The sequence below is a fragment of the Nymphalis io genome, chromosome 17, assembly GCF_905147045.1.
Source record: "Nymphalis io chromosome 17, ilAglIoxx1.1, whole genome shotgun sequence".
Classification (NCBI taxonomy): Eukaryota; Metazoa; Arthropoda; class Insecta; order Lepidoptera; family Nymphalidae; genus Nymphalis; species Nymphalis io.
Window position 1 is genome coordinate 856,531 of NC_065904.1, and position 18,833 is coordinate 875,363.

Below are 18,833 nucleotides of genomic sequence, written 5' to 3' on the forward strand. Positions count from 1 at the left end.
CGTTCTCAATTCCGTGTGACCAACGTAAATGAGTGTCGTTAAGGTAGAACTCAATGGAAAAGTACATCTGAAGTATGGGGGTACCTTATTCTTCATGTCTCCGTCTAATGACAAATACCTACATAGAATGTCTAATTGGTATTCATCTGAGCGCGTGTAGACCATGCCGCGGTGGGGAAGGGTTAATAGCCGGCGCCGCCTCCGCGCCCAGGCATATTGTTCCGAGGTCTGCCCGCGAGCGCCGTACGCTCGTCCGCCAAACGCTAATTCACTCTGTCAATATTTGAACTAATATAGTGACCGCTTCGACGATTTCACTAAAATACAAGCCGGTGGCTGGGAAGGCAAGATGTCGGCATAGCTGATTGACTGTGATATACGGCTGTGTCACATCGAGCCAGCTCAATCCGCCGGCGTTCGACGAGAGAAAATTTAAGAAGATGGATGCTCCCGTAACGAAGACAAACTCGTATCGCGATCGCTCCCGTAACGCGGGGTGGAGGGTGTCTGACAGCTGTCATTGCGCACTTTCCTCTTTTCTCGCGGCAGTCAGATCGAAAATCTTTATTTATATCACATACGACGATGTTCCCGTAGAGTGCGACTGGCTCTGTGCGTGAATTACGAATACGAAAACACGACGACAGAATGGCGAACGACGAGGTGCTAGGGCCGCGAAAAACGATGTTCGTTTTAGTGATTGTTGTGGGGTGTTTCGCCGTTCTGTGGCCCAGGATCTTGTCTCCGCTTATCCTGGGCCACACTTCAGAGCAGCTTAAGCCGAACAAGTTTGACCGGGAGACAGGTAAATAGGTATTTTTAACTTTAGCTCAATGTCAATATCGCTGGACCGAAACACGCTTCTAAATCTAATTATACGTTTCGCGTTGATTTAAATCATTTTAAACGGATAATTATTGTCTTGTAATCCTAAAATAAACACATGAAATATAGAAAGTTCGTTAAAAGTTTTGAAATATGAAGATACAAGTCGAAAGTACCCGAGTTGCGTAGATAACGATGTTTGCGATTCTCAAGAACAAGATTTTGCTATACAAATATAATGTCGGTCCAGTTGTTGACTAAGCATTCATGTTTACAAAAGATCTGATTGGAATGTGGCCGTAACTTATATAAGAGAAAACATTAATGTACTATATACATACATATATGAAAAATTGCATACAGTCTTGTGTATGCATAGATTAATTTTTTTTTAAATAAATTTCTGATACTTTAGAATAATATTCTTGAACATTATGAAGTAAACAAGTTAATAACAAACCTATAAATGATTAAATAGTTCAATTGAATTATTAATCATATTTTTTTTATAAATGTTATCCTTATATATTTTTTAAATAAATATTTGATCCAACGCTGATATAACTGATAGAATATTATAAAAAAACATGCCCATGGAAAAAACAAAGAAAAGTAATTTAGTTACATTTATAAACATTTAAAAAAAACCCATTCATTTGAAAAGTATTTTTTTAGTAATAATATTTCAGTATGTAATTATATTATTGATCAAATATCAGGAAAAATGTTTGTATAAAATATCCATGTTTCAATAATAATGAACAATTATTTTAATGATATTTCATTAACTCATTAACAGTATTATTATTTTTAGATATGAATTTTGTACAAAGGATATTATTATATGGTTATTAAAATGTTTTATCATTGAATTAATAATATTGTTTATTGTAATGAAACAAAATTATGTACTATGCTTTATATTTGTGAAATAAGTTTTGTTAAATATTATATCAGATTCTGTGTTTCAGCACTCTATTTTAATGTTAATATGTAACATGAGTAATATTACAAATATTGAATTTAGCAGGGTTTTGTTGACATAGAGAGTTACTACAATTTTGTTAGGTGCTTTATTTTATATAATTTTTTTATGTTAAGGTTTCTTTACATCCTTGTTGAAATTTATTACAAATATGTGTCTTATTATCAGCAAATATTTTTGTAAACTGCATTGTGACATATCTTTTGTTTATTTAGGTGCATTTCCACAGATATAGTTGTCAATTTTTTAGTTATATCTGTTTGAAATTCCTTATTAATTGAATCCAATGATCCAATGACAAAAAACAATATTGTAGATTTTCTTGACAATTTAAGATGCTGGCAACATAAAAGTTATTAAATTTCCTTTTATCTGGCGAGTTATATTTTACAGTATAACTATATAAGGTTTTTAATAGGCTGCTGTGAGGTGTTGTTTGAAAGAGAAGTGGCTGTCCTCGAGCTCCTTAATGAAGTTTGTAGTTCAGCTCTTGGAAAAGAAAAGTTTACGCCACAATCAGCGGCAGAATGTCGCAAAGCTGTCAATGCCACATGTGGCTTGGATATAGCGGCATTTGTAAAAAGAAACGAGAGTGTTGGGAAGACAACAAAAATGCTGATGGAATCTATGAAGAAAAGCAATAGCTCTTGCCTCAAACAACATTTCGGTGTTCCGATTTATAGCTTGAGTACACATTTCGCAACAAATTCCTGGACAAAACAAGACAGTTAGTCTTATATTTTAAGCATGAATGCTTTCCTTCACTAATAAAATTACCTTAATAAGCAACTAATTGACGATTTGAGAATATCATGACTAACAATTTAAGCTAACAGCTGTATAACCGCCATTAACCCAAATATACATATATATCATTGAGATTATTTTACTGTTTGATTGACTAACATTAAATAAGCCACATACATATTTATGGAGAAGGCTTTTATATTATCTAATTTCTAATAACTCACTACCGTCCAATTGATCGCCATGACAATCAGTATATACTTTAGCGAAGAGAATATTACCCTGCATGTCATATTGGAATTTTGGATTATAGTTTAATAAACAAATCTAAAGCGGCATCACATTATATACCAGTACTTACAGCCAGTATTATATAAATTAATAGATATTTAACCATGTATGTGTATATATGTGTGAAATAGTGTTTCTAAACACTGATTTATTAGAAATTTAGAACAGTTCTTATTGACACTTGCTCAAAGGTTTCTGGCATATTACCATCAACGTACAATAGTTGGCGCAAGAGTCGAATTGCAATGCATGCCGGGTATCATCTGGCTAAATAAAACATGAGTATTCTTATATTATTATTTTCATTTTATTTTTTAATTTTATGTCTACCGCTCTACATAATCGACTCGAAAGTCCCCACAAGCCGTGAAACGCAAGTGTAGATGATTTTGCTGCTTTGCGTTTTCGCTTCGCGGCTTTCCACGTTTGGTGTCGGTTTTAAGTCTCGTGACAAAGGGATTAAAAAAAGCGTTGCGAGTTAAGAGAGCCCTATTTTTTGCACTGAAACCACGCTTGATTTAAGTTCGTTGCGGCGAATCATGGGTTAGCCGAGTGTAGAGCTGGCATTAGATAAATAACATTTCTGGGAACTTTGACTTTAAAATATAGTTTTCAACTTTAGTCTTCTTCTACGTATTCAACTAAAAAGGATTTTTTTTGTATGTTTGCCCTCGATGCGTTCGTTAGTAAGCTATTGATACGATTCTGATTAAATTTGGTGAGTAATTTTGTGTTCGCCCGGGAAGGTTCATACCCCAAAACTAGAATTTTTCTTTGTATGTTTGTCCTTTAATATATTCGTTTTACGTTTATTTTAAACGTGTGAATCCGGGACGGGTAGCTTGTTTTTTTTTAAATAAATTTCAGCCTAATTATTTATCACTTGACGGACATCCTTGTACACTGTGTAGTTGTTCTGTCAATCATACGCATAGCACGTCGCGTACGTAGGTACACTAAATTTAGACTCTTCTACAAATTTCAAAATATATTGGTGAAAACGCTCTAGTTCTTATACAAGTTGATATATGTTTTATTTATTGTATCTAATATTTTATGATACCTTGACATAAATGTTGTATGAAACCTCCAAAGATTGCGAAATGTTTAATTTTGTATTAAACAAATATTACGTTTATTTAACGAGTATTCGCAAAACATGTGTTAAATTCTTGTTAGGATTTAGAACCTGTATTAAATACTTAATGAAGAACTCTGTAATATGCGCCTTATAATTCGATAAAGTTCTCTTAGCGTAAATATTTTAGGCACGGAAACCACGTCTATATCTTAAAAACGCAAAATTTAACTATTAATTGAGTGAAATACTTTATTGTACATAATTTAATGATAATGTCCTCCAGATCGATTTCGGCTACGGCGGCCAATCTCAAGAGAAATTAGCCAACTACGCAGGATATATTATAGTGCACAAGTGTGCAAACACAGGTGCACTCTCTATACCCTGACTAACATAATCCGATGGGACGTCAATCCGTCACGACCGGAAAGAGTTCAGGCGCAGGACCAACGACTTTATGTGCTTTCCGAGGCACGGTAGTGTACACACTTCCAACTTCCAGACTCCAGGCTGCAACTGAGAATATTCTAACAGAAAAAGTCAATAACTTTTTATTGGACCTGGGTTAAATTTCTAGAATTGAACCCAGAACCTCCAGGTCTGCGGCTTTACATAAAGCCACTAGACCAACGAGGTCTGTACATAATTAATTTATGATGTATACGAACATAAATATGGCTTGAATTTGCTTGTTATTATGACCATAAATTAGTTTTTCGCATAATTTCGCAAATAAATCTGATGAATCTGACTTTAAATTTCCGGCTAAACACGAACGTTTATTGGTAGCTCATTACGTCATAGGCTGCCATTGACCAATAACCATTTCGATTGAACTCTTAGTTAATTTAAATTTGATTAGCGTTTCAGAAACTGGATGTATGTTAATTCTAATAAATTTAACTTTAACACAATCTATGTGTTTGTTTTTTTTTGCATTATATTTTACGTGATATGGATTTTTTATGCCCCCCCCCCCTCCAATTTATATTAGAAATTAATTATTTTATTCAAATTACTTTATTCAATATAGAAGAATTACAATTAATTTTAAGTTTTACTGAATTTCAACGATTTTTTTTTTGTCGATTGTTCTACGAACGAATTACTAACCATGTGTGGCCGGGTCCGTGTACAATTAGTAAGGTAAAGCTTTAAAAATGCCGTGTCTTTATCGTTTGAATGTCATATCATTAATGACAGAAAGAGAGAAATCATTGTTTAACTGAACACCAGCAAGACCGTTAATATTCCTTGTATTGATAATTCTGAACGTCTTGTATTTAGGTCAAGGGATCCAAGCGATCTAGTTACTTACATAAGGATTACTTAGTCAGGTCGCCGGCAATGAATGATCTCATTAAAGAGTTTTTTTTAGCATCTGTGTTTAGATACACTTTATTCCTGACATCTCCTAGAATTAAACACGTGCACTAAGATTATCGTTTGCGTAACAGTGACGTAAGTTGTATGAAGTGTGTGAAACTCGTTCTAATACTCGATAACTGAATTTGAAGCGATTTTTTTTCATCAAATTATGGAGAACATTGTGTGTATGTATCCTTAGTATCGGTTGTGATTTAAGTTATAAAAAAATAACTGGGGATATTCAGTACTTTATGAAAGATTCATTTAAATTGTATTTGACTAACGGCATGGCGCTCTTTTATGACGTCATGCTCTTATCTGCCACCGTTCTCTACTTGTGTGTGCGTCTGTTCTATATATTATTATAATAAAAAGAAAAAATATATTTATTTCATTAAAGAGTGTGTCTGTTTTTATTTATTTTATTCTATATTTATCCGTTTCTTTGATTATAAAATAAATTTCAATAAACATCATTTTGTCGATGTTTCACATTTGCAGGATGACACTATACGTAATGGCCGTGTTTTTTTTTTAATACGTCTTTGCCCGTTCTTCGCGGAAATGATTGCATAGGAACGGAACTGTTAAACAATCTAATCGCCACGTCCAAAATCGAGTCGGAGTTAGTCGTGGGCAGTAATCGTTTTGTATAAATCAGTAGCATGTAGAGATACAATGGGCTTCTTCATGAAAATTTCAACGGACCGCCTGATGACCGACTAATATAGCTTCTCTCCAAGCACGTGGTCTGATAGAGATGGATACATATTTTTCGTCTCGCTCTTTTCTAGTTTTCCATAACGTGAAATTATACGAATAAGTAAGACAAATTGAGATACGTGAAATCCGAAAAAAGCGTAGATAAACTGATTTCATCCGGTTTCGGTGTATTTAAAGAATTATTAAATCTAAAGATGTCATATTTCGTGTCATCATGTTTGTCAGTTGTCTAATAGATTGCGTCGTACATGCAAATACAGCTTTCGCAAGGTGACATGCGGAGTTTCAAGTAACTCGTTTTAAGTGGCCTCTTCTTAGCTGTAATACAAGAACAAAAGTATTAACGCACCATTGTCACTTGCTAAGGTCACTGAGTGAAGCGTATAACATACGAGCGTTGAGCGAAGATCTTCAGCTGCTAATTTCACATAGCAACAATATTTTTGTGTTGCAAAATTTTGTTTCTGAATTTTCAGTACTTTTTACATTTTATGTCAACACATTGTCGATTCGGTCAGATTAACCAAACAATATATTTCGTCACGATCATAAACTGTAGAATTAATTACGATTTGGCGAATATTCAGATACGATTTCGCGTATGTTTAATTTAAAACATTCTTCAATTTGCAGAATGTTAACAAGAAATGACTCCGGTTTTAATTAAAATCAAAATAAACTTTATACAAGTAGGCTATTTATAAGCACGTTTGAATAGTCAAATAACAATAATCTTATTTGAAATTTGAAAGAACCGGCAAGAAACTTGTCTGTTGGCTTTTTTCTCATCAAAGTACAAATTAATATATATTATATTAATTTTTAAATGCCATCGATTTTGTTATTTAATACGTGGTACAGATAAGTACGAGGTAAAGATTCGTTGCTCCTGAAGTAGGGGTCAAAGACCAGGTGCTAAAGGCGCCAATTGGTAAAACGGGCCAAAATGCAATTTTCAACCAAAATAAAATAATGATAATAATGACGGGTTCTGAGATGCTACTAGGACTGTAATGGCTTGGGATTGACGAGTTTATTCTTAGATAAGGTAATAGAGACCTGATTGCAAGGTCAACGTAATAATGGCGCTGATATGGTATGGTGACTAAGAGGCGCCAGAAGATAGACTCGGTTCATCATGATAATGGGTTACATTACTAGTACAGGATACGAGATGTTTTAAGTACGTGTGTCGGGGGCCTTGATATCCTTGGAGGCCTTGGCTCCAGTTTGGGCAAGTAATGAAATTATTAGAGAACTTAAACGCTCAAGTTGCGTCCTGCGTGTGCCCTAGCTTAGGGCGCGCTTCGTACGCGCTGTACGAATTAGAAATATTAAATTCACTAGATTTTCTTATAGAAATCTTACTTACAGTGAGAAAGGCCCCGTCGGCCCCTTTTCTGGCTACGCTCATGACCATGTGTTAATGACATCTAAATATTCTAAGTGAGATGTTACTTAGCCGTGTTGAAAGGCAGGCAGCGTTGGTGAGTCGCATGATGCTTAAGAACAATTTGCATAAATCACTCGCTTTTAAAACGTATTAACACGGGATTTTTTTATTTCAACGGAGTATATGTTTAAATTTAGTTACTTTTGAGTTGTAAATTCATTTGTGCCAATGACAAAAAATATATATTTAAGTAATTTATATATTTCTTTTGAGCTAAAGGTTTGGAATTATTCCACCATGCAGCTAAAATAATTATAGATACAAATTAAGCAAATGAAATTGACTCGATTTGGACCTGAAATCATCGCATATATCATGTGTTGTAACCAATGGATTGTCTTGGATCACGTCTTCAAAAAAAAGGGCCTTAGCCCAGCAGTGGGACATTAACAGGTGTCACTTTATTTGTATATTTCTTTGTCTGTTGTATTAATGTTTAACTAAAGTTACCTTTATTTGCAAATGAAACGAATGGGCTTAATTTATGTAAACTTATTTATATTTAGTGTATATTCAAAAATTTAATGAAAATTAAAATCACGTCGTCTTAACTTTTGGTTTGTTCTTGTTAAGCCAGCTGTAGGGCCTTTTGACCCCGTAAGATAACAATCCTTATGCTGAGCTCGTAAGACCATTGTAGCTTGCATTTAATAAGAAACACTCTTTGACGAGTCATTCGTTTGCTTTCGAAAAGTTTTTTGAAGTTAGAAGCAGGGTATAGGGAAAGTATTTGATTTGCATATATTAAGTTGAAGTATAAGAATAATAAAAATCTTAAAGAAAACATTTTAAAGCCTTGTTATAATTAACAAAATAGAATTGATGTCTAATATTGCAGCCTGTAATCACTCTGTAAACTCTAATAGTTGCATGTACATACGATATAAATGGGTAAGAGTACAAATGTAGGAGTATAGAATAAATATATATCTAGTTTAGTTATTGTCAAAATTAAAATGAACATAGCATTTTTTTGGATAAATTAAACCGTTTTAAAATTTAATTTGCTTGCAATATACACGAAGTATTCGCAAAAGCTTTTAAGTCTCCGAGCTCCGGCCTCATCACTTCGCTCTCAGCTACACGACACTTAATATACGCATAACATTCCATTTTTAAATTCCAAATTTTCAATATTAAAAGTGAAATTGTGACGTAACTCTCAAATAGTACCTTTAGAAGTCCAGTTTAGAAGTACACATGCTCACCAAGCCACGTAACCACATGTTCGATGATATTCACCGAGAGCACGTATTTGTTTTACTTACAAGCATACATAAACGATTACGTAGCGTTGTTTAGCGTCTATGGGCCTTGAATTCCCATACGGGTTTAAAACACAAATTAGGTAATATTGCAATTGACGAAGTGGGACAAACTGTGGTTAACTATTTTTTAAGTCATGAGCGGCTGTGGAGCTGGGAGCGGTTATTGAGATATGTGTGTGAAAAGTATTGCTGTAACAGTGCAGTAACAGCCAGTGAATGTCCCACTGCTGGGCTAAGGCCTCCTCTCCCTTTTTGAGGAGAAGGTTTGGAGCTTATTCCACCACGCTGCTCCAATGCGGGTCGGTGGAATACACATGTGGCAGAATTTCAGTGAAATTAGACACATGCAGGTTTCCTCACGATGTTTTCCTTCAACGTCAAGCACAAGATGAATTATAACCACAAATTAAGCACATGAAAATTCAGTGGTGCTTGCCCGGATTTGAACCCACGATCATCGGTTAAGATTCACGCGTTCTTACCCCGAGGCCATCTCTGCTTTTTTAACTATATTAAATTTAATATAGTTTTAATTTAACTATATTAAATTAAACAATATAAATATAAAAATATTTTTTATATTTTCATAAAACACTTCAATTTTTTAAATGACACGTGTATGTGTAGACTATTCTTAGTGATTAATTCCGTTTATGAGTAAGCTAGACCGCGTTACCATGGTGTTTAATTAGGAAATGGATACACTGGTTCTAATTAATGCGTTGTATTAACAGCAAGATGTCTATTAATAGCTTTATCAAAAGTAATATTATGTCTACAGTTATTCAAAGTTTTTTAAATACAGTTTTTTTTTAATTTAATGCTTTAATATCGTGGATGAAATCGTCGTAATACTAGTAGTAGTACAATTAATAATTTTCAATTTTGTATTTACAGCACAGCGCCGAAACGGAATCCGAGATGGCCTAGTGGTTAGAACGCGTGAATCTTAACCGATGATCTTGAGTTCAAACACGGGCAAGCACCACTGAATTTTCATGTGCTTAATTTGTGATTTTAATTCATTTCGTGCTTGACGGTGAAGGAAATCATCGTGAGGAAACCTGCATGTGTCTAATTTCATTGAAATTATGTCACATGTGTATTCCACCAACCCGCATTGGAGCAGCATGGAGGAATAAGCTCTAAACCTTCGTCTCAAAAAGGGAGATGACGCCTTAGCCCAGCAGTGGGACATTAACAGGCTGTTACTGTACTGCACTTAAACCTGTGAATTGCACTGGATCACTCACCCTTTGAACCTGAACAGCAATACAATATTGTTTTTAATTAGTAAAATATCTTATAAGTGGGTGGTAGCCACTCATACAACCATTTACACAAATTAAAGAATGTTGTAAAATACCATCTATTACCTTTTACATAACGTAAATATACAAACATCACAACAAACAAAACAAACAAACAAAATAATTTACAAACAGCGATATAACGAAACTCAAAGGAATTAACAAAATATACGTTATATCAAATAATTTGTTACAATGAGGTTTGTTGTATAGAGGTTAGGTTGGACTACGATTCGTTTTAACAAGGTAAAAAAACTTTCTTATTAACCTCAAATTTACGTAGATGCTCTGCTTACCCTGTTTAAGCGAACGATTTCGACTAATAAATGAGAACAGACTTTAATTAAAACACAGTATTTTTTTTTATTTGAATAACTGTCTCACGAAGAATTTAACGTGTCTGAACCTGTCGAGACATTAATTACTATTGTAGAATTTAGTGGGAATAATTGATAGCTTACGTTATGTAAATGGTAAAGATTGAAAAAAATCATATAAAGATGAAAAAGTCGTTATAAGTTTTTGATATATGTACAGGCAGTCCTCGACTTACGTCGTTTCGATTTACGTCGATTCAAGTTACGTCGAACAATGTTTTGACACTATTCCTCAAGCATACGTCATTTCTTCCGATTTCCGGCATAGGAGAATTCACTTGTCATCCACTAAGCCAAAAGTTTAATTTATTATTTCTCATTACATACATATTTTGATTACATATTAAAGTTTTATAATTATTATTAAAATTAATATGTAACACACAAATACCAAAAATAACTAGAAATTTAATATGTGCATGTATAATTATTTTAAGAACTTACTTTTGATAATAAAGTATGTATATCCTTTGTTATAAATGCAGTTTTTTTTATTTCGAGTCCGTGTGGATCCTAACCCTTGAGTTTTACATGTAAACATATGAAAAAATATGTCTCGACTTACGTCGTTTCGATTTACGTCGCGTATTTCGAGAACCTAACATGCCGTAAGTACAAGGACTGCCTGTATTCGTAATGTAATTAGATATTACTGACAGTTCTAGAGGCTTTTGAAAAATTCGTTAAATCGAGAAAATCGTTATATCGAGGCTCGTTATATTAAGGTTACACTGTTATATATATTCTTAACATATAACCGATGTTTTCATGACACACCGAATTCAATTATAACATTATTAGTTTCCGCCTGCGAGTGTGGAAGAGGGTACTTGTTAAGTACCTTACGTCCTTTTCTGTGCTACTTGACAACGTGTATGTAAAATTTCATGTTGTTCGCTTAAGTTGTTAAGATGTAAACGCGTAACAAACAAACGAACTCACATTCGCATTTATAATATTATGGTAAGGATATTAAATGTGTAACTATCACCAATTCGTATTCTAACGAGAAGCAATAGCAAAAGACTCGGTATTTAAAAAAAAAAAATACTATATCTAGATATGTTAATTGTATGTTGTTAATTACAGACGTTCCTCAGGTGCTATAATAAAGATATACTAAAGTGTAGTAGTTATTAAGCTTTTATTTTAAGTACAATTTAAAAAATACCTATATTCTAGTCCACGGTCTAACTCCAGCTGACCGTGGTAGTGTGCCGCCAAACAATCGGACAAACGTACATTTACAGTATCACTTGCTACCTGATTTCGCACGGGTTTATACTAAAGGACAAACAATACACATCATACAAATAATTTTTTTTTTGATCCAGTGACCTTCCTGTGATGACACAGAATTACTCACCGAAGTTTCATCACAATCAAATCAATGGTTTAGGAACTCATAGAGGACAAACAATAATTTTTATTAGTATTATTGAAGAAAGCTATATCAATTACGTCATCGTACGTCATAGTACCTACGTCATCGATCTTCCTTCATCGTACCGATATAAAATACACAGTTTGTTAGTATAATCATAAGTTTTAACGAACATGCTTGTTTAATATCAAGCCTATCCTCGTTTGCGCGGTGTTTGAAAAAAATGTCGTTTATAAGTTTTACAGTAGTATGCTAGTGTCTACAAAAAATATAATTTGTTATTAATATTTTTAGCACATTAATTTTAATAAATATATTACATACATGACCTAATTCTTTTTATAATGACTAGCTTTATGCGAAATAAAATTAGCTGTAAACCGTTGATGCTGGTACAAAAGGTCTTACTCTTAGGTTGCTATATATTTTTTATTTTTACAGTCCTATAAATCTTAGTTTGTACATTAGTTACATTAGAAACAGCGGAAAGAAAAATTAAGATAACAAATATGCAATAGTTGACTTTTATATGCTGTAAATATAATTGTACATACGACCTTTTACCTTAATAGTTATGATATATATTTTATTGGATAACGAATATGAAAGAATTGAAAATTCTGCCATTTCTTTTTTTTTTTTTTTTTATAGAATAGGAAGGCGGACGAGCATATGGGCCACCTGATGGTAAGTGGTCACCAACGCTCTTAGACATTGGCATTGTAAGAAATGTCAACCATCGCTTACATATCCAATGCGCCACCAACCTTGGGAACTAAGATTTTATGTCCCTTGTGCCTGTAATTACACTGGCTCACTCACCCTTCAAACCGGAACACAACAATATTAAGTATTGCTGTTTTGCGGTATAATATCTGATGAGTGGGTGGTACCTACCCAGACGAGCTTGCACAAAGCCCTACCACCCGTAAATTTACCACCTTTTTCATGTATGGTGTTTTGCAAGCAAGTCTTTTTTGCACGTCAGCCTAAATATTAAAAAAAAAACAAATAGATTCTTACAAGTATTTTTGAATTAAAGTTTTAAAGCTTCCGGTAACCGTAACTCACCGCCTGTAATTGTGTAGCCGAATAGAATCAGTAAAAAATATCTAGTTACTCCGCTAAAATCTTTTCATCTACATTCATACTTAGTATTCTATTACGTTACCGTACTTGATTCTACTAGCATACTACTAAAACAGCTGCTTATGATGATTATAAATTTTTTTATCGCTGAAAAAAAAAACATGAAATACATACCCCTCACGGTGAAAAGTGGGGGAGTCCCACATCCCTCATGTGGGACTCGCCGCGGTCCAAGGCGCCTAGTGCGCCCCGAACATCGGAATACCCACTAGTACTCTTTCCTTCCGTCTTAACGAGGAGCGCCACGGTATCACTTGCGCATGCTACCGTTAATGGTAATTATACCTTTTTTTAACGCTTGAAAAATGCATTACGCGTTTCCCCCAATGGGAACAGTGGGAGGGTATGTGGGGCTCGCCGCTGTCCAAGACGCCTAGTGCTCCCTGAACATCGGGATACCCACTAAAAAACCAGCGGTACCCTTTCCGTCTTAACGAGGAGCGCCACGGGATTGCTTTCGCATTCTACCGTGGCGATACCTTATTTAACCTGAAACGGACTAAAGTTTAACTATTTGAAACGAGTTTGTAAGAACATGTTATAAGTAATTTTTGGTATTCCTTAAAAAGCCGTTAGTCAGTGTAATTTCATATAAAAGGAACAAAAAAAATCCAATGTATGACAATGCCGTGAGATGTTAAAAAAATAAGTAAACTCTCTTCAGAGGGAAGAGTAGGTCAATTTTGGCCGTTCAGCGTCTTGTTTGTGTGTCTTTCTACTAATAAAAATTAATGTCGTTTTGTTTCGTATTCCAACTAATTGTACAAGGGCTGCAACCCATTATTATTCACTTATGAAAACGGAAACATAAATACTTATAATACTTTAATTCCACAGCGATTAAGCAAGAGCGATCACCAATCCGTATGGGCCCGCACCCAGCGTTACTCGAGCGAGGAAGGGCGATACCACCAGGACCACCACCACCGGCGCGCCCCGTCGTTTTACCACCTCACGTCAGGGTACGATCACCACTCTCTGTGTACTACGATTTGGACATCAAGGTCAGTTGTCACGCGTGTGATAGCTTCGGAGCTGTGGCAGGAAGCTAAAACCTTTGAGGGGCTGGAATTCGATAGCTACTATGGGCCTATTTCAAAACGAAACGAGCTTAAAAACAATAAGTAATAAATATAATCTTTGTTTCTTTTCGTCACTAAATTCTAAGAGCACTAAACTAACTGTTATTCATATTTAAAATATTTATCAGCAATTGATTATATATTTTCCTTGTAAAATTTTGAACGGCGTAATTAAAAATATGTTTTCTTTAGTTATTCGACTAATTGGTACACATTTAAAAATTACTATCAAAGGTGATTTTTGTTGTATGTTTGAAAATTTTTAATAATGCATAGAAATCAAAATCATAAACGTAATTTGTTTATTAAATGTTTTTTTCAAACATGCTGGCGATTTAGCATTTTAACTCCAGCGCCGCTTATAGCCACAAACAAGGAATAAATTCTCACTCAGTTTAACTTATTGAACAAATAATAAATAATTAAAATCTTTTTACAATCGGAAGATATATTAAAAAAGTACATATAACCAGGTGAACAAAAAAAGCAATATTTATATTTATTTTATATATTTCTGTTATGTGGCTAAAATTTTATTTGAGCTTTTATTCTTTTAAATTTTGAAATAGACCTATAAAGTTAAGTTCTTTTCGTTTGATGAAGGGAAAAAATGACGTTTTACGTACATTTATGTATATTTAAAATACGATTTATAAACTATCCAGGCTCTCAATGGTATATAATGTTCTAACATTGGCAGCTTCGCGATCTTTGCTTCCACTAAAATAAGGTAAGTACTTAAATTTAAAAGTATGTTTAAATAGGTTTTACATTACGAAAATATTTTAAGATCACCTTATAAATTAAAAACTATGAGTTGTTAATTGCGTATTGTTTTTGTATATAATTTAGTTTATGTATAGTTACAGACCAACAATTATTTATATAAGATAACAATAGATTAAGATCAGCCACCATTATGTGTTACATACATACATAAGAAAATATATTTAATAATACGGATGCGATAACAAACATTTGCAATTAAAATATTACAAATATTAGTATAAAATAATTCAGTCTGCTGCTTGTTTCGCGTTAGGTATAAAAATGTCCGTGTTTTTATCATCTATTTATAATGTTTTATTATATACCTTTTATTTATCACGGTTTTAGTACAATGAATTCTCCCGATCAAGTATATGTATATTATAATACAGATTATATACCTAAACTGTTTCATATTTATACATAGTCATTAAAATATATTAAAATTCTTCGGATATATTTTCGACTAAAATGTACTCGGTCGGTAAGTCGATCGACTTTATAATATTTATAATTATAGCTTATGTTATTTAACGTATTGTTTACAAAAGAACTATACGTAAAGCTTCATAATGTGGAATTAAACCACACGAAGTGACAGAAAGCGTCGCATGCGCAGCGTTGGCGTACGTAAATGACGTATCAAGATATAAACTGTTTTCTATCTAACAACTTAAATATAAACGCTAGATTGCTAGATTTAGGAAAAAAATAAATAAAACGATATAAGTAAAATATTATATATATACGAAATACTATATATTTGATTTCTTACATACGACCGTGTTCCGCTCGCGGCTTTGCCCACGTGTAATGTTGGGGAGTAACCTACCCCCAGTAGGTGTTAGTTTAGGTTATGCCCCTTTTTCTCTATTTATTGAGGAATGCTCTCAGATATAATAAACATGTGTGCAGGTATCTAATTTTGAGTTCGCTACTAAATTGCCAATCGGTTTGGCTTTTCTAGCATGCTACTTGTCGGTACTTATGGAGAAGGGTGATATGTTTTGTTTATAGCGTGCTAGAATTATATTGTCAAAATATTACCGAATTAATGTTTTATTATTTATTGCCAAAACCATTAATGTCTATGGAATTTACGTTTACCTTATATTATATAGCGAGTAACAATTTTGTGATGATTTATTAATGGTAATTAATGATCTAGCTTTGGCATTGAAAATACTTGAAAACTAAAATATAATACTTAAGATCATACATACATAAGCATATGTATATATAGCATGTAAACGTGGACTCAAAGCTCGAATTGATTATGCTTAAACCGTGCTACTTAGTAGCACTTGAATATTCGATTGTTAGCTACACATGGTACTGACTAGCATGTAACTACCTGTAGAATATTTATTTATAAGCACTTGATAGAAGTTAAGCATGTGTGTCTGTCCTGTTAATGTCCCACTGCTGAGCTAAGGCCTCCGCTCCCTTTTGAGGAGAAGGTTTGGAGCTTATTCCTTCACGCTGCTCCAATGCGGGTTCGCAGAATACACATGTGGCAGAATTTCAATGAAATTAGACACACGCAGGTTTCCTTACGATGTTTTCCTCCACCGTCAAGCACGAGATGAATTATAAACACAAATTAAGCACATGAAAATTCAGTGGTGCGGGTTTGAACCCACGATCATCGGTTAAGATTCACGCGTTTTAACCACTAGGTCCTCTCGGCTATTATACTTGCGGTATATTTAATATTTAAATGATTCAAATTTCGAATACTCTCTAAAAATAAAAATCGCCCGTCGCTCGCGTCTCAGAGCAAACGTAAGAAGCAACAGTTACACGCATGATGTCATTCTCATTATTTTTGGACCTCGGTGATCTTGTGATTGGGGCACATTTATATTTACATGACATATATTGTCTACGCCACTTTAGTACAACAATCATCTTATAAATATCAACTTAACTACTAGTACAACAAAGCCTTTCGCATTCGTATGTGGCTTAATACGATAACCGTTTTTATCGTTTCCTGCCGATATGTTTAATTTGGTTCCGCATTGTATTCTAAATTTAAATGTCACTAGTGCTAAAAATTCATAGCTTTTGTCATCTGCTCTTCGTTATATATATATAGAAAAACTGGTCAAACATTTAGGGTATGTAGGGTCACAATATACATTAATGAAAACCCATTATAAATGTAATTCTCACAGTCAGAACCGAATTTGTGAAAGAGTTATTTCGATGTGATGAAATTACAATTACGAGATGAAATTTGAGTCGGAAAGTTTTTCAAAGGTTTCAAGTAAACTGATGCAAAAACGTGACCCGCCCGTCACGTGGCAATTTCGGTAGGTACTCTCAAACACGTTGACTTTTGAACAGCATTGTAAAAATAATGTGCTTATATAACTTGGTTTTTTTTTTTTTCAATTTCCTCCGTCTAACGGTTGCTCGGAAGACATGCGGTAGGCTTCTATTGAAAGGTGCATGATTCTGAAGAGCCGAGATGGCCCAGTGGTAAGAAAACATCTAGGAATATAATAGGAAAATCTATATAATAGGAAAACATCGTGAGGAAACCTGCATGTGTCTAATTTCACTGAAATTCAGCCACATGTGTATTCCACCAACCCGCATTGGAGCAGCGTGGTGGAATAAGCTCCAAACCTACTCCTCAAAAAGAGGAGAGGAGGCCTTTAGCCCAGCAGTGGGACATTCACAGGCTGTTACGGTTACGGTTACATGATTCTGCTATATAAACTTGCTATGTAATATGAGTTTTTATTATTTATGCTATCAACGGTCTTCGAGATGTTCCACAGACTTAAAATTCAGTAATGAAATATCTATACATCGCTATGTATGATGATGGGATGCATATTAATTCCGTTACCCAAATACTCATAAAGGATATTTATACAAACGCACCGTCTGACATTTCGTGTTATATACTAGTGGACTGCTGACTAAAGCGATATGAACGAGTCATGTCTCAATTTGTCATGACACAATTGATAGAACAAGTGTCTGGCTGATTGTCAAAGAGGTACGGATTACCCTTTTCATGGCCGTCAATATTTAGTTTAGGGTTGTTGCAAATTTCAGTCAGGTTCCGAGATCCACGCTGTAAGGTCTGCCGTCTGAGGAGATATTGTCGTTATTTCAACCAAAAAAATACGAATAATATTGTTTTTGAAGGTTTAATTCATTGATGCAATTAAAATAATCATGTTATTTGTTAGACAGATATATTTTTATGATTACTGAAATGTTTACAAAGGGTTTGTGGTCTCACGTTGTTTTTTTTCACCACCGAGTGCGATATGAATTACAAACACACGTTAAACACATACAAATTCAGTAGTTCTTGTCCGGGTTTGAACTCTGAATCATGGGTTAAGTTTCACGTCTTCTAACCACTGAGCCATCACAGCTCCTGCGTTCGGGTTACGGGATTTTAAATATATTTACCAATTTGTAAAAAGTACCAACCCTAACGTTGGCATGTATTAGCGAGAACTAATTCGAAGAATTCACAAATACAACCAGTACAAAAATAATAATATGTTATTTAGAAAGATATCTATTATTGCGTGTTATAATATCACATTAACTCACTACACACAGAACAATATAAGGTTAAAATTTAGCTAATCTTAAAACTCAAATATCAAAAAGCGATGCATGCGACATTGACTGTAATAACTATTGTATTTAAAGGACACAAGGGTTAAAGTAACGTATACCGTAAGTCGGCTTACAACATTCCACGTTTGAAATACAAAATTATATTTTACAGTATAATACTGCTATGTTAGCGATTTTGAGTTTCAAACATTCTATCTAACTATTCTAATATTATTATTGCGAAAGTAACTGTGTCTGTTTGTTTGTTACGCTTTCACGGCTAGAACACTGAACCGATTTTGATGAAATTTGGTATGAAGCAAGCAAGCTTGAACCTAGAGAAAGGATATATATATATAGGCTACTTTTTTTTTGTTATAAAATCTTTTCCCCCAACACCAACATCTCCCTTTACCTTAACTAAC

At 34.0% G+C, this 18,833-nt stretch overlaps 1 protein-coding gene and 1 long non-coding RNA gene across 8 annotated transcripts in view; one reads left to right on the forward strand and one right to left on the reverse strand.

The window, feature by feature from the left end:
• The first annotated feature begins 317 nt into the window (after positions 1-317).
• LOC126774962 (resistance to inhibitors of cholinesterase protein 3) overlaps positions 318-18,833 on the forward strand; it is a 46,623-nt gene continuing 28,107 nt past the window's right edge. For 2 of the 7 annotated variants that reach the window (XM_050496643.1, XM_050496644.1), the window contains exons 1-3: positions 336-805; positions 2,229-2,537; positions 13,799-13,965. In XM_050496643.1, the coding sequence (XP_050352600.1) occupies positions 649-805; positions 2,229-2,537; positions 13,799-13,965 (633 nt within the window). In that variant the 5' untranslated portion in view covers positions 336-648. Of the gene's footprint in view, positions 806-2,228; positions 2,538-13,798; positions 13,966-18,833 lie in introns of all 7 variants that reach the window. The other 5 variants (XM_050496647.1, XM_050496648.1, XM_050496645.1 and 2 more) reach the window with 5 other exon arrangements.
• LOC126775055 (uncharacterized) lies at positions 5,704-6,659 on the reverse strand. The gene is made up of 2 exons (XR_007669857.1): positions 6,413-6,659; positions 5,704-6,338 (listed from the first exon to the last, which is right to left on the reverse strand). It is a non-coding gene; the product is annotated as an uncharacterized LOC126775055 (long non-coding RNA).